Source organism: Schistocerca serialis, chromosome 3 (assembly GCF_023864345.2).
Source record: "Schistocerca serialis cubense isolate TAMUIC-IGC-003099 chromosome 3, iqSchSeri2.2, whole genome shotgun sequence".
NCBI classification, from domain to species: Eukaryota; Metazoa; Arthropoda; class Insecta; order Orthoptera; family Acrididae; genus Schistocerca; species Schistocerca serialis.
Genome location: NC_064640.1, coordinates 1025784963 through 1025800879, shown reverse-complemented (window position 1 = coordinate 1025800879; position 15917 = coordinate 1025784963). Strand labels below are relative to the sequence as shown.

The following is a 15917-nucleotide window of genomic DNA, read 5'->3' as shown; positions in this document are numbered from 1 at the left end:
AGGAATAACGATATGTGTGGCTACATCTTCAAACGAAGCGTAAATGGTTTTCCGAATGAAACGATTAGATGTTCGATACTGTAAAACAATACCCATCTAGAGCTGCCGTTACGGATTTTACGTTTGGATGATGGGTATTACATACGTTGTCTTTTTATGTTTTTGATGTTGAGAGTCCGCAGCTCGTGGTCGTGCAGTAGCGTTCTCGCTTCCCGCGCTCGGGTTCCCGGGTTCGATTCCCGGCGTGGTCAGGGATTTTCTCTTCCTCGTGATGACTGGGTGTTGTGTGGTGTCCTTAGGTTAGTTAGGTTTAAGTAGTTCTAAGTTCTAGGGGACTGATGACCATAGATGTTAAGTCCCATAGTGCTCAGAGCCATTTTGATGTTGAGAGACATTTAATATCTAGTAGTTCCTTCATGACCAAGAGTAAGATGAAAAATTCTCGTCTTGGCATTCATATCAACGAAATAAACTTTCTGAGATGCTGTCCCATGTTATTGCGTCGTGTAACTCATTTCTCAACTTGATCTTAGGAGCTATTTTGTTTAACGTTAGTCTTGTTGCGAGTTATTCGTTCTACGCAAGAAAGAGAAATATGACACCATCAACATTTTTGTTGCTGTGAGCAGCTGACAGCAAAAGGATGTTTATCCTATGTTGGTGAAAATATATGAGGTGTTTTCGGCTTTCAATAGGTAAGAAATGAACACAAACATGATCGTAGTTGTCTTACAGATGTTCCACATGAAAGACGTACGAAGACATCATTCACAGATGAAAACAACGAAGTCGTGCACCATATGACGATGGGCGATAGTAGATTGGAGTTGTATGAAATATTTGGTGTCACAGGCATACCAGAATAAAAAGTACGGTGCATTTTACCTGAAGAATTAACTAAAGAATAGTGATTTGTTATTATTAATAAGATGTCCATCCACTACTTCCCGCCAGAAAAGATACAGCAGTCAAAGAAGATGTTAGAATCTGTGACACGGTATCAAAAGTGTCGAAATGATTTCATATGTCCAAAAGCTTACTGCACGTGCTTTCTTGGGATGCAAAAGGTCGGCTTTTACCGATTTCCTAGGAAAGAGTAAAACTGTTAGTGGTGAATATTATGCAAGTGTTGTGGGTAAACTACCAATTCAGTGGCCAAAAATATTGCATCGCAGGCTCCCATCGCCAAAGCGAGAATAGTTTTTTATTTTCCTCGTTCACTATACGACAGAATTGATTCTATACTACAAAGGTCGAAAATTTCTTTCGTAGCTCGCTTATTTTTGTAGGCACACTTATTTTCCGATGTAGTTTTCTCTTTGTCAGTGCACTTTGTCCATTTCTTTCCAGTGGCTAATTTCCTTTAAGTTCGACTCAAGAATTTCTGTAAAATAAGATTCATGGCTGCCATAATTTGTTCATTGTAATCAAACCGTTTTAGCCAGAAAGTTCGACAGAAGTGGCAACACATAAAAATCAGAGAATACTGGGTAAATTTGAATGACTAGAGCGGATGTTCCAAGAATTCGATCTTAAAAAATTTCAGTTAACGTTTTGACAAAGCACCTCCGCTTCTACCGAGAAAAGTTCCTTTCTTTCTCTTGCAGTCGAGTTCTCTTCTCACACACCCTATGTGATCAAAAGTATCCGAACACCCCCAAAAACATACGTTTTTCATATTAGGTGCATTGTGCTGCCACCTACTGCCAGGTACTCCATATCAGCGACCTCAGCAGTCATTAGACATTGTGGGAGCAGAACAAGGCGCTCCGCGGAGCTCAGGGACTTCGAACGTGGTCAGATGATTGGGTGTCACTTGTGTCACACGTTCGTACGCGAGATTTCCACACTCCTAAACATCCCTAGGTTCACTGTTTCACTGTGCTGGCGAAGTGGAAACGTTAAGGGACACGTACAGCACAAAAGCTTACAGGCCGACCTCTTCTGTTGACTGACAAGAGACCGCCGACAATTGAAGAGGATCGTAATATGTAATAGGCAGACATCTATCTAGACCATCACACAGGAATTCCAAACTGCATCGGGATCCACTGCAAGTACTATGATAGTTAGACGGGACGCGAGAAAATTTGAATTTCATGGTCGAGCGGCTGCTCATACGCCACACATCTCGTCGGTAAACGCCAGATGACGCTTCCCTCGGTGTAAGGAGCGTAAACATTGGACAATTGAACAGTGGAAAAACATTGTGTGGAGTGACGAATCACAGTACACAGCAAAAACGTTGTGTGGAGTGACGAATCACAGTACACAATGTGGCGATCCGATGGCAGGGTGTTGGTATGGCGAATATCCAGTGAACGTCATCTGCCAGCGTGTGTAGTGCCAACAGTAAAATCCGGAGGTGGTGGCTTTCGGTGTGGTCGTGTTTTTCATGGACGGGGCTTGCACCCCTTGTTGTTTAGCGTGGCACTATCACAACACAGGCCTACACTGATGTTCTAAGCATCTTCTTGCTTCCCACTGTTGAAGAGCAATTCGAGGATGACGATTGCATCTTTCAACACGGTCGAGCACCTGTGCATAATGCACAGCCTGGGGCGGAGTGGTTACGCGACAATAACATCCCTGCAATGGACTGACCTACACAGAGTCCTGACCTGAATCCTGTAGAATACCTTTGGGATGTTTTGGAACGCCGACTTCATGTCAGGACCTACCGACCGACATCGATACCTCTCCTCAGTGCAGCACTCCCTGAAGAATTGGCTGCCATTCCCCGAGTAACCTTCCAGCACCTGATTGAAAGTATGACTACGGGAGTGGAAGCTGCCATCGAGGCTAAGGGTGAGCCAGCACCATATTGAATTCCAGCATTACAGATGGAGGGCGCCACGGACTTGTAAGTCATTTTTAGTCAGATGTCTGGATACTTTTGATCCCGTAGCGTATTATTTCAGTTACATAGTACAGGAGAGCTCAGTAGTAAACGGAGGAGTCGTTCAGTATTGTTGGCTTGAAGATATAGAAGGGGATTTTCAGCTGGGAAGAGTTTTCTTCCCCCCCCCCCCCCCCCCCCTCCCCACCGCACAATGGCCATGGCCGCTTCCCTCACTGCTCACTGTATTTGATAATTGCGTTTGAAGTGAATCTGTTGATTATAGGTGGCTGTAACGGATGTGTGTGGAGTGTGGTGCCGTGCCAGTATTGTGTTATGATGAGAGAAATGTGCGGGTGAAACATGGTGGGAGCACAAGGCATACTTCTCTTGAATAGCACCAGGAGGACGCCAAGTTTAACGTCTCCATTCTAAAGACGGATAACGATCAACAGTGTCACACACCCTCACTCCATGAGACACTGCGCAGAAGTTTGAAATTTATTCCAGGACATTGCTGCAAAGTCTGGCAGTCAGGAACTTTCCACCATCACCTCTCCTCACTTTACCGACCAAATACTTGTAGTGAAAATTTTTCCCACAAGCAGGATTCGAACCTCCAATCTCCGAACCGAGCGCCACTGCACATGCGTGCCTTAGCGACCTGGATTACCGAAGCGTGTAATTCATAGTATACAGATTATATACTTTACGCTATTGCAAGGCAATCCATAAAAAAATAATTTTTCGTACTGGAAAATATCCTTCCCGCATATGAAACATCTCTAGACTGAAGTTTTAAGCATTGGGAGAAAAAGTGAGTTCGGTTGTTTTCAAAACGCCATAATAAAATTCGTGTTCCCATTGCTTTTAGTCAACATTCAGTAAGCGCTGCACTAACTTTGCACAAAGCTTACTCTTAGGCAATTCTTGATGTCAAACCTAGTCTACAGTAATATTTTCTATCTAGGACCCCTGTGACGACAGAAGTTTCATACACTTGTAATGGTTAATAACCCAACACCCTATTCTTCGCTTCCTCTCTGTTTAGATTGTGGTTGCAATTCTACAACGTCCTTAATATGGTTTCAACTATTGAAGCTACTGCTGCCTGTCCTTTGGAACGGAACACACCCAATACGACTACTTCAAAAAGACGTATAACAAAACAACTTCGGAAATCAAGTTGGCCGGTCCCTTACGGTTTTTCAATAAGCTTTTATTCATATTAAATTTCTATATGTGACATTTCAATTACTTTTTCTTTACGTTCGTAATGTTTTCCTTCTTAGTGGGCTATAAATCGTTTTATGAAACAAGTGACGAACCGGTAACAACTTCTGGCATATTCTCATGAAATCTTTGATTAATAATGTACCGAAAATACTGCAGATTCCTTACAGCTAAATGCACAGTAACATATCTGAACAAGCCTTCCACGTTTGTCGCCGGAGATCGCGCACACTGCAGTGCTAGCTGATCGGAAAGTCATCTCAGGTAAGTAATAAAGTTCTTGGCGGTCGAACCGTGTCAGCGACAGGAACAGCAAGAAAACTGCTAGCGGCTTAACCTCCTCACTGTAACGACTGTCATCTTGACTGCACATCTCAGCCATTCCTGTCTCCCGCCGCCTCTTTTTCCCCCGCCTTTAGTTGTACTGCCATTACTACATTTTTGTAACACGAATATCTCATTAAGAGTGGAAAAGTGCAGATCTGGACACGTAAAAAAGACTTTCTCTTTTACTCGAATAGACGTGAGTTGTTCATAGAGCTTCCTGTCGTTATTTCGGAATAGATATAGGATTGGAACGAAAATTTTCTGCCAAAACTCAGTATTTCGTTCTTAACTTGGAGTGATTCACAGAAGCAAAGACAGCGTCTGACGTACTACAAGGATATATAAACTATCTTATCAAAAGTATCCGGACAGCCCTATGAACCGTGGATTTATTACTAGATGTCACGAGAAGCTGGTCGCCCAGTATAAAAAGTAGGCGGGAAGTATTGTGTTGTCAGTAGAGAAGCAGTAACAGTAACAGCAGAAGCAGTAATAGCAGAGCTCACTTACTGATTATTCGATGTCACAACATTAAAAAAACTATCACAGATATTTCTACCCTTCTAAAGCTGCTTAGTTCTGCTCTTGGTGAGATGACTGTGAAATGGAAACGCGCGGGAACGATCGTAGCTAAGTCGACAACAGGCAGATGTCACGCACTGACGGGTACGGACGGAGGGTTGTTGTAAAAAAATCGCGCGAAATTAGAGGAATGAATCATTCGTAAGTTCCAAAGTGCTACCATCAGTAAAGATAGCACAATGACTGTGAGTAGGGAGTTAAAAAGAATGGGGTAGAATGGTGGAGTAGCTCGTCATAAAGCACACTTTTCTGTAGTCAGTGATAAGGTGGTGCCACGTCACACTGTAAACTAGTGATCTGTTGTGATGAACCACGATGTACCCTGGCGCAATCCTATGGAAGGGCTGGGGTTTGGCAGATGCGTGGAGGGCGTTATCTGCAATGGCGTGTAGTGCTGACAGTGAAGTACAGAAAGCGTGTTTTCGTGATTAGGATACGGTCCTCTCATTACGCTTAAGGAAACGGTTAATGTGGAAGGATAAGAACGTATTTTGTAGCATTGTGAACTGCGTATATTAGAGGAACAGTTCGGAGATTATGACTGTTTGTGTAAGCGTGACATTACACCTTGTCATAAAGCAGAATGTGTGAAGCAATGGTTTATGAACAATAACATTCCTGAAATGGACTGTCCTTCCCACAGTCCCAATGGACCAGTTTTGAAATGAGTTAGAACGTCGACTTCGCTCCAGACTGGAGCGTCCAACATCACTACCTTCCCTGGTGTCAGCTCTCGAGGAAGAAGGGGCTGCCATTCCTCCACAGTCAACAGAAGCCAAGCCGTCATCTGAATACATCTCATATTACTCTCCACTACCAGGTGCCCTTTTACTTTTGGTCAGATAATGAAATAGGACACTTGTTACTCACGGTAAACGTGTATGGCCAGACAGGCAACGTTTCTAGGTCTCTGAGGCTGTTCGTAGACGATGCTTTTGCAGGTAATCAGCGCTCGATGGAAAAGCTGGAAGCTGTTCCTCAACGTAAGTCAATGTATCGTAATGTGAGTGAAGACACGAAAATGCGCGCTATCATTTGGCTATAGGATAAGTGATCAATCATTGGAAGCAGACGCAACCTTCAAGCATGTAGGAGTATCTGGACTGACTGATGTAAGAAAGAATGGCTACACGAATGTAGCAATGGGGTGATTTACTGAGCTTTCCTGGAAGAATGTTAAGGATGAGTAACCGACCCACGAAAGAAACAGCTAAGAAAACCTTTATTCGGTCTCTTTTCTCATAATTTTGGTCGGTCTAGGGGCATACCAATTGAAATAACCAGTTATAAATGCAGATTATTCGGAACATCGTTCACTTTAATCGAAATAATGCACGAAAGAGACTGGGAATTTTAAGCTCAAAATCGACAATCTTACTTTGGGTCTCTTTTTTCGTCTCTAAATACACCTATAAAAATTTATTTTGACCGTCTCTTTATCACGGAGGCAATAGATATGAAGTTTGTCTTTCTCGGCGTTATAAATGTTCCTGGAGTTCTCTGGCGTCGGGTCACCTGCACCGTGAGTTGCAGTCCACTAGAATCTCACATGCAAAAACGGTCTCCATCAGCAGAAGGGAGTTGGCGAAAACTCGAATGGCCTTAAATTGTCCTAGTGATTGCAACCCGTACACGAAACCAAGAGTTGCGGTCGCGCTGCTCTCCTAAGGGGTGCCGCCACGGTCAGCGGGGATGCAGCTCCACAACGTCTTTAGAGAAGGCTGCAAATGTCAGCAGTGTCAAAGGTTGTCAAGAACCTGTTCCTATTTCTCATCACTCTGCCAAGTATCGTTTTCGATGCGAAATGTGTGGGAATAAGCCCCCGGAGAAACTGACGCTCTTTACGCCACACCCTTAGGATGTTAGTGCCGATCATGAGAGGCGTTGTATCTGAAATACTATACTCTTCCAGCCATAGAGGAAACCGCGGGATTTCAACGCTTGGTGCAGCGATTCTGACCTCCATCGCAGAGCCGTCAAAAGAATGGGGTAAAATGTAAGTGGGGCTGTCCCATTGTGTGACACGTCCACAGTGGCGTCTGTCAGAGTTGTGGTGAACTCTGGTGCCAGTGGAACACCATTACCTCAAATGAACTTGTGAGATGTGGCCTTTTTCTCGCACGTGTCGATACCTTGCTGTTTTAAGCGTCGTCGAGCCCTAGGATGACGCTAGAGGGCGCCACGCTTTTGCACCTTTACAGAGGAAGGCTGTTCGCATCTTTGAGCCAAATTTCACACCTATGAGGCGAAATGGGAGAGAATTATGGAGTTTCGAAAAGTGGTCCTTTAATTCTGTTGTGCAGTGTAGTTGTGTAGTACAATTGCCAGCATACCGCACTGTCGTTAACCTTACAATTACTGTTGGCGTCATGACGTCGAATTATACTTCCTTACAGGTCGTGTTCGTGAGACAATGGTAGACGTCGTACTTTCGTAACATTTTGGCTAAAATTTAAACCACTCGCATTTTTTCTCTTCTAACAAAAGTTGTTTGAATGGCGTAGTTTGGCGAGTACGTATTTCTCGAATCTGGCGAGACTACAGTAATTACACTGAAATTTTCTGTAATTTTCTGTTTCTGGAGTAACGAATATCTTTGATTGTAAAAGAAACTGATTAGAATTTTCAGAATAAACATACCATAGCATTAATTTTTACATTACTTGCTTACAAATACGTTGCGATGTACTACGCTTTCGTCTTTTGTGTCAACTGGTAATCCAGATTTGTTTCTGTGTGCGATCTTCATAATTTTTGGGATTCCAATTGCTGCATGCAAACGATGCAAAAAGTTTATGGGTGATTTCTGAAAGTTAGGAATGTGCATGTCTGTGACAGTGACATAACTTGTGTTTGCCATGAATGTAGTCCTAAAATACTGCACCACACTCACTCACACACACACACACAGACACAACAGTTCGTTTTCAGTGTTTTTTTTTTGTAATAAGCGTGTATTTTACGTTAAAATCACGAAAACAAATCAAGGTCCCATACACAACTCTCTGTCTGGCCAGAGATCTTAGACTTCTGTGTATGATTACAGGACTCTTGCTTTTATTTTGATCAGTCTGGAAACATGTGGACCACTTCCGTCAATTTGCGGACATCTGTTTAAGAAAGTACTCACGAAGAGGCAAACGTGATGGAACCTTGAGACAAGCTAACATCCATGCATAAAGTGTGTAGACTACGCACTGTATGTACGACTTGTTTCCTGCGATTTTGATGTGCAGTGCGAGTCTGCTACAACAAAGTATACAAGCAAGTACTGTCTATGACAGCGATGTATGTTATTTCTGGAATACAACAGTGAAAAAAAAAACGAGTAAATTTTATTTCTAGGTACCCTATTACCCGGAATTCTCTGAAGCACACAGTCAGTTGCTTTTAATCTCCTCACTGTAAATCGTTCCCCAACACAAAGAAACGCCGTATTCTAAATAACCGAAGCGTCAGACAATCGCTACTGATGACGAAAACATACTGCATTAACCTGAACTTCGCCGACAAAATTCCGGCTGTTGTTCAGGAATATTTTCGGAGGATTTTAGTATCCGGTGGGTCGTTAGAGAATAATAATATAATTAAGATTTTCTTACATCAGTTATGTTTCTTTCAGTGAATTTATAATAGGGAAAGTGAAAAAGCCCGTATGTCATCACCACAGAATGAAAGGGTTCGGATCCCGTGGTGCCTGTGTACAGATGCAAAAGTACTTTGATTTTGTTGACGTCGTTGTACCACTATTCTATTTGCATTCGGTGGAACCGTACGTGAGGTGCATATCGGCAACCACTTCATTGCTAAACCTGTTAACGTACGACTAACACTGATGGCAAAAAAAAGGAGAGGGGGAGAGAGGGAGAGAGAGAGAGAGAGAGAGAGAAAGAGAGAGAGAGAGAGAGAGAGAGAGAGAGAGCGAAACACATGCGAGCGTACTGAATGCAAGCTTAGGGACAAGTAGTAAAGTGGACATTACTGTTGTCAACAGTAGGAATGTAACAAGTTTGTTTCAAACACAAACAGCGCATACTGTCGACATTTGGACTGCTGTGCATATGTTTAGAGTGGAATAAAGCTCCAAAGGTAAATTTAGGAGAAGAAGAGTAACGAAATGCAATTACTCTGTCACAGGCCATCGGCGACTACGGCTCCCTAATACGAAAATACTCAGAAAACATTCCCGACCAAACTCCAAAATTTTGTCGGAAGAGTTCGGTTTCTCACTGTAGATCTTCGAAATGCGTCTGTAAATGACCAATTTAATCAATGAATTTCGTCTCTGGAGCCGAGTGTGCGTTGTTTTGAAGCTTCTCGAAAGATATACGACTGTATGCTTGACTGGGATTAGAAACCGGAAACTACTTCCCAAATTTCCCAGAAATTGTATCGCAGGAGTACCGCACGTGGAATAAACTGCGCAGAAATGGCTTAGCCGTAGACTAGGGGATTGTTTCCGGAATGACTCAGTCTGCAGCGGACTGTGAGCTGTTTCGAAACTTCCTGGCCGATCGAGACTATCTTCTGCACGGGAGTGCTCTAACCGATTAAGATGCCCTCTCGAGACTCGCGACTGGCTCTCACGGATATACTTCTCGCAGTGCCTGCCTCCTCCCGGGAGGGCGACCCGTCAGCCTCGATCGGATAGCTCAGTCGGTAACAGCAAACCCGTGAGAGAAAAGGCACTGGGATCCGGTCTCGGTCTGGCGCACAGTCTTAATCTGTCAGGAAGTTTCAGTTACAAAAGTTACCGGCGGGGTGTTCCGCCTCCGAAGCGGACTCGACAGTACGTATCTTTTGGCATCTCTGGCCGAGAACGGTACTGTAACGCCAGGTGGTGAGTAGATGTGTGGGTGTCGAAACATTTGGTAAAGGACGTGTCAGCGTGAGGAAGGAGGAACAGCCGAAGCGGGCCAGAAGCTGAGGCACATGCGGGACGGGGAGCCAGCTGAGGAGACGCACCGGGCACGCAGGAGTGCTGGCGCAGGAAGGCGGCGCGCAGCTGTCGCAGCTGGCGCACGCGCTGCGCCTCCTCGGGCGCCTCGATGGCGGAGAAGATGGCGGCGCCCAGCACGAGGAAGAGCGCGTAGCAGGCGGCGAGCGCCAGCAGGCGCACGGCGCTGGCCCCCAGCCCCAGCCGCAAGCGCGGCAGCTGCAGCTGCATGGCGGCCACTGGCGCCGCGCCAGCCGCTCTCGCCCGCCGCCGCCGCCGACTCGGTCGCCGCGCATGCGCCCTGCCGGCCGCTGCACGCCGGCGTGGCGGCCGCCGCCGCTCCTTCCTATTCGCTCGCACCTTCCCAATCTATCGACGGATGCTGCGCGGAAAGTCCGTAATAGCGCGCACAGATGACTATGTATTTTACTCTATAAATTTGGAGCTTTCGGCTCTTTTCTTACAACTAAGTAAGTATTCTTTCAGAATTCTCTTTACACAGGAAACATTGTAGCTAAAATACACTGACGGAAAAAAAATCGCAACACCGAGAGACAAGTAATGCAGAGTAGTGAAATTTCGAGAGTACATTTGTCAATGTAACATATTTAACATTGCAAGATCACATGTCAATGTAAGTGCAAGCTAGCCCGTACAAATGTTAAATGCTGGTACATTGATAACTAGTGTCACAGTCAAAATGTTGAATGCAAGCATGCAAACATGCGTGTATTTTGTCATACAGGTACTGCATGTCAGTCGTGGGATGGAGTACCATGCCTGTTCCGGGTACGGTCAGTACAGGGACGGTTAATGTCGGTTGTGGATTACACTGGAGTTGTCATCCAATCGTATCCTGTATGTGCTCAATCGGAGATGGATAGAGTGATTGAGTAGGCCAAGGCTGTGGTGTCACTGTCAGACACCACACTTGCTAGGTGGTAGCCTTTAAATCGGCAGCGGTCCGTTAGCATACGTCGGACCCGCGTGTCGCCATCAGTGATTGCAGACCGAGCGCCGCCACACGGCAGGTCTAGAGAGACTCCCTAGCACTCGCCCCAGTTGTACAGCCGACCTTGCTAGCGATGGTTCACTGCCTACATGCTCTCTCATTTGCAGAGACGATAGCTTAGCATAGCCTTTAGCTACGTCATTTGCTACGACCTAGCAAGGCGCCATATTCAGCAATTAGAATGAATTCTGAACAGACAATATTGTGAATCATGTACAGTCAAGAGCGACGTTCATCATTAATGGATTAAAGTTAAGTATCAAACTAGTTACGTCCGCTTTCTGAATTCTAATTCCTTGTCATGTTCCAGACCTCACGTCAGTATAGTCCTTCCCTCCTCACGCCAGCCTGCGTGAGCTAAAACGCGTGCATTTCGGCCTCCCCTAGTAACACGGTGTTGGCTCTTCTGCCAACACAACAAAGGCAACATGGCGACACACTGTAGCGCTTTTGGGTTAAAACAGCTGTATGTGGGCGAGCGTTATCATGTTGGGAAAAAAAAAAATAGTTCAAATGGCTCTGAGCACCATGAGACTTAACATCTGTGGTCATCAGTCCCCTAGAACTTAGAACTACTTAAACCTAACTAACCTAAGGGTATAACACACATCCGTGCCCGAGGCCGCATTCGAACCTGCTACCGTAGCGGTCGCGCGGTTCCAGACTGAAGCGCCTAGAACCGCTCGGCCACAACGGCCGGCCATGTTGGAAAACACCAGTGGGAATGTTGAATAATGAATAGCAGCGCAAAACGTCGAACACCAGACTGACGTACAAATTTGCAGTCAGCATGCGTGGGATAACCACAAGAGAGCTCCTGCTGTCGTACAAAATTGCACCCCAGACCGTTACCAGAGGTGTAAGTCCACAGTGTCACTGCCACAGACAGGTTGGTTGCAAGTGCTCACGTAGCCTCCTCCTGACGACGCACAGCAATCAATGGTGTTGATCCAGAACCAGCTTTCATCAGAAAACACAATAGACCTCCACTCCACTCCCCAATGAGCTCTCGCTTGACACCACTGAAGTCGCGAACTGTGCTCTTGTGGGGCCAGTGGAATGCACGCTAGAAGGTGTCTGTCTGGCTCAGAGCTGTCCTCGAAGTAACCAATATTTCCAAACGCGACGGTCTTCACTCTCAGTAGTGCGATGTGACCATCCGTTGCCCGGTCTTCTTGCGACCACCACTGCCAGCAATCATATACAGTGGCTACATTCCTGGTGTGTCTTTCTGCGGTATTGCGAAAGGAACATGCAGCTTCTCGTAGCAATATTACAAGACCTCAGTCGAACTCAGTGAGATGTTGATAATAGTGTTGTCATCGTCTTAATGACATTCTTCAGTAACATCAACTCACTGCATCCAGTCTAAAAGGTAACAAATGCTCATGACTGTTACAGTGCTTATTTAAAGCCAATCTGATTTGAATCCTCAAAGTCGCGCCACTAGCGCTACTCTTAGCGGCCTTGGGCCAAACTGCAATACGTCATCTTACAGATGTAGAAATACTCAACATCACAACTCCTTCTAGATACTGCGATTTTTTTCCATCAATGTATATTAATTCAATATGTAGAAGACACAAACAACAGAGGAAAGTGCACTAACTAGACTGCCACCCTCAGATGGATCCACTGGTGTCTGGGTTCTGTGTCCTTCTGAACTCTAGTGGGACCTAGGCTAAGTAGTATTTTATGAAAAAAATGGTTCAAATGGCTCTGAGCACTAGGGGACTTAACTTCTAAGGTCATCAGTCCCCTAGAACTTAGAACTACTTAAACCTAACTAACCTAAGGACATCACACACATCCATGCCTCAGGCAGGATTCGAACCTGCCGGTCTCGCGGTACCAGACTGTAGCGCCTAGAACCGCTCGGCCACCCTGCCGGCAATATTTTATGACCCCACCACTCTGTAGCAGGGTGCACCAGTCACCCTCCTCACTTTTTGCTTATTAGTTCGCAATTACATATTACGACAATAGAAAAAGATTTTATATTCTGCTCCATTTTTCGTTCTTCCTCTTAGATATTGACAGGTAAGCCATTCAGCATCCATGTTTCTTGATAAGCAAAGGTAATTTCCAAGAATGATTACCTATCGAAGTCGCGAGGCCCAAACGATACATATCGAACGTACGACTATAAATCGATCATGCGACTCTGGTGGCGGGCGTTATGAGTCTGTTTACGGCGAACACTACAGCAACGACAGAAGAAGAGCGTTACGAAAATACTTGTAATTACAAAGGAGACAACTTACTTTACTCGTCGTCGGTGTTGTCGCCATGTGAAAGTCCATGTGATGTGTGTGCAACGGTAAGAACTCCCTTTTTGCCGTAGCCTAGGTAAACTCTGCCAATACCAGGCAAGAATATGGGTAGGTTGTCACATTTTCCCAGCAAATGCAAGTTGTGGAAATACAGGTACTGAAACAATTACAGTTCGTCTCCTTGTCCTGGAAACCCTTCTCTTCTAATGGAAGATTTTCATAGCCGCTCGATGTTCTGCGTGTGCACACTGGGGTCATCCGAAGACACGAACTCTACAGAGTGGTTGACGAACTCGTGGTCGAATCCTTCTGCTTTCAGTGTCTTGTACTACTGAAACCCGTCTGTAATGACTTTAGTACCAGGCAGTATGAAGTGCTTTATCAGAACCCACTAAAATGACCTTGTCTCTGGACAATACTCTCACAATGAAACACTTCCGGGACTCTCTTTCCATTCCAGCGAATACCCAAATATGATCGATTTCACTTTGAAGGTCGTCCTCTCTGATTGTTCCTTCTAGCTATATGAGATTCGTCCACTCCCACAACTTTACTCGGTCCTCCAATTGGTACACTGTCGTTCGTCACTGCCACATAACACACTTCTCTACAAACCCGAAATAGTCACACACGGTATTAGCAGATAAGGCAGTTTCCGATGCTGTTACTTGCAAGGTGTAGTCTCGAATCCAGCAAGATAGCAGAATTACGCTGGTCTGGATGGATAATTTGGAAGAGTCGAACCACGTATTCTTCCTGATACTCGTTCGTTTTACTCACTGTCCGCAATGAAACTGTAACGGTATTTCAATATCGAAACTCTTCTTCCGAAGTTTTACTCACTTCGCACCACCACAGTCTACACAGTGCCTCCTTTCCTCGTCCGGTAGTACTCAATATTTGCGACAAAAAGTCAAACACTTTTCTACGCTGGATAAGCATGGAATGAGATTTTTCCATGTGAGAGAATCCGCCGAAGAAACATCAGGAACACCATACATCCCGCTCACTATCGACAGAAATCGTCTGGGTTTCCCTAGCAACTCACAAATAATTCTCGGAGGTATGCAATTTAGAGCAACTACAGAAGCGACGGAAAACAGATAAAAATGACGATCATAAATAATTGATCGCAACGCCCGCCACCAGAGTCGCATGATCGATTTACTATCGCACGTTCGATACGTATCTTTTGGACCCCGCGTCTTTGATAGGCAATCATTCTTGAAAATTATCCAGACTTTGATGTTGATGGTTATAACTAAACCGCGTCCTCTAGATATTTGGTGAAGATCTTTACCTGCATGGTGAGTTCGAAGTTTGTCAAGACACCGACTCATTCTTGGGTCGGCCATAAATCGCCTAAAACATGTATTATGTTACACCTGTGTGGAACTGTTTTGCACGCAGGTTTCTTGAACTCATGAACAACTGTCTCCATAATCACTCAATGATACTTCTTTTTCGAAGTTCTGAAATGATTTATATTATTTCACTCGTGTGAGCTGTATTCCCCGTGGTAGCTAATGCTGTGAGTAATCATAGGTATTATATGATTTCGTTTGGATCATCGTAGTGTATGTACACCAGATGCACAGTGTTCAGTCTATTATGCCGAATGTTAGTTCCTTCACCCATGCTATGTACACCAACTAACGCAGGTCTAATAATATACTTGTATTTCCCACTGTTTGAGCCTTTAATGCATCCATTTGGGGCTTTGTTTCACCCACATGCGTTAGCCATACGTAATACTTCAGTAAATATTTTTATCTGTTTTGGAAAATGCTTATCTGGGTGCAAATTTTTAAGAATATTAGATTCAGTAAACCTTGTGTTCTTTTAAATTCCTTATTCCCAACCTGTACTGTATGCTGAGTTAAAAATATAGGGTGCTTGCCTGACATAAGTGGATTTTCCTGCTGACCCCACATAGCTATACAAAAGGGGCCATAATCGTCGTCAGCAGGTCAGAGGAAGAAACTGCCTTTGCTTGGGCGACAAATTTATCTCGTACGTAGGGCACAATGAATTATAAACTGAATATTACTATTAAGAAAAATCTGAGATAGAATTTCTTTTGACTGGGCAACCTGTAACATATAGCCATGTGAAAGGGTGGAAACAAGGAAGGAAGATTAAGGTTTAATGTCCTGTTGACAATGAGGACATTGGATGCAGAGGAAAGGATGGGGAAGGAAATAGTTCGTGCCAGGAAATATACTGGCATTTGCCTTAAGGAATTTAGGGAAATCGTGGAAATCTTAAATATGGATGGCCAGATGGGGATTTTAACCTCGTTCCCCCTGAAAGCTAGTCCAGTGTGTTAACCACTGCTCCACCTCAATTCCTATCGTTGTATCGGATGGGTAATTATCATGAGCCAGTCTGCAGTGTACTGATTTTATGGCTTATTATGGAACTGAAAGGGAGGGACAGAGTGAAACACCTTGCAAACACTCAGTAGTCTCCGCTCGAAAAGTGCAGTGTTGTTGATCGAGACACCTCTCTCCATCGGATGGAGCTCTATTAACAGTATTCCCCATACTCACTTCATACACAACTGTAAACAGAGGTAAGGAACTTGCACAAAAGCTAGTGATTCAGAAATACACTCCTGGAAATGGAAAAAAGAACACATTGACACCGGTGTGTCAGACCCACCATACTTGCTCCGGACACTGCGAGAGGGCTGTACAAGCAATGATCACACGC

At 44.6% G+C, this 15917-nt stretch overlaps 1 protein-coding gene across 1 annotated transcript in view; it reads right to left on the bottom strand.

The window, feature by feature from the left end:
• Positions 1–15917, bottom strand: part of LOC126471374 (potassium channel subfamily K member 1-like) — a 670186-nt gene that overhangs the window by 551903 nt on the left and 102366 nt on the right. The window contains exon 2 of the mRNA XM_050099495.1: positions 9947–10143. Within this exon, the coding sequence (XP_049955452.1) occupies positions 9947–10143 (197 nt within the window). The remainder of the gene's footprint in view (positions 1–9946; positions 10144–15917) is intronic.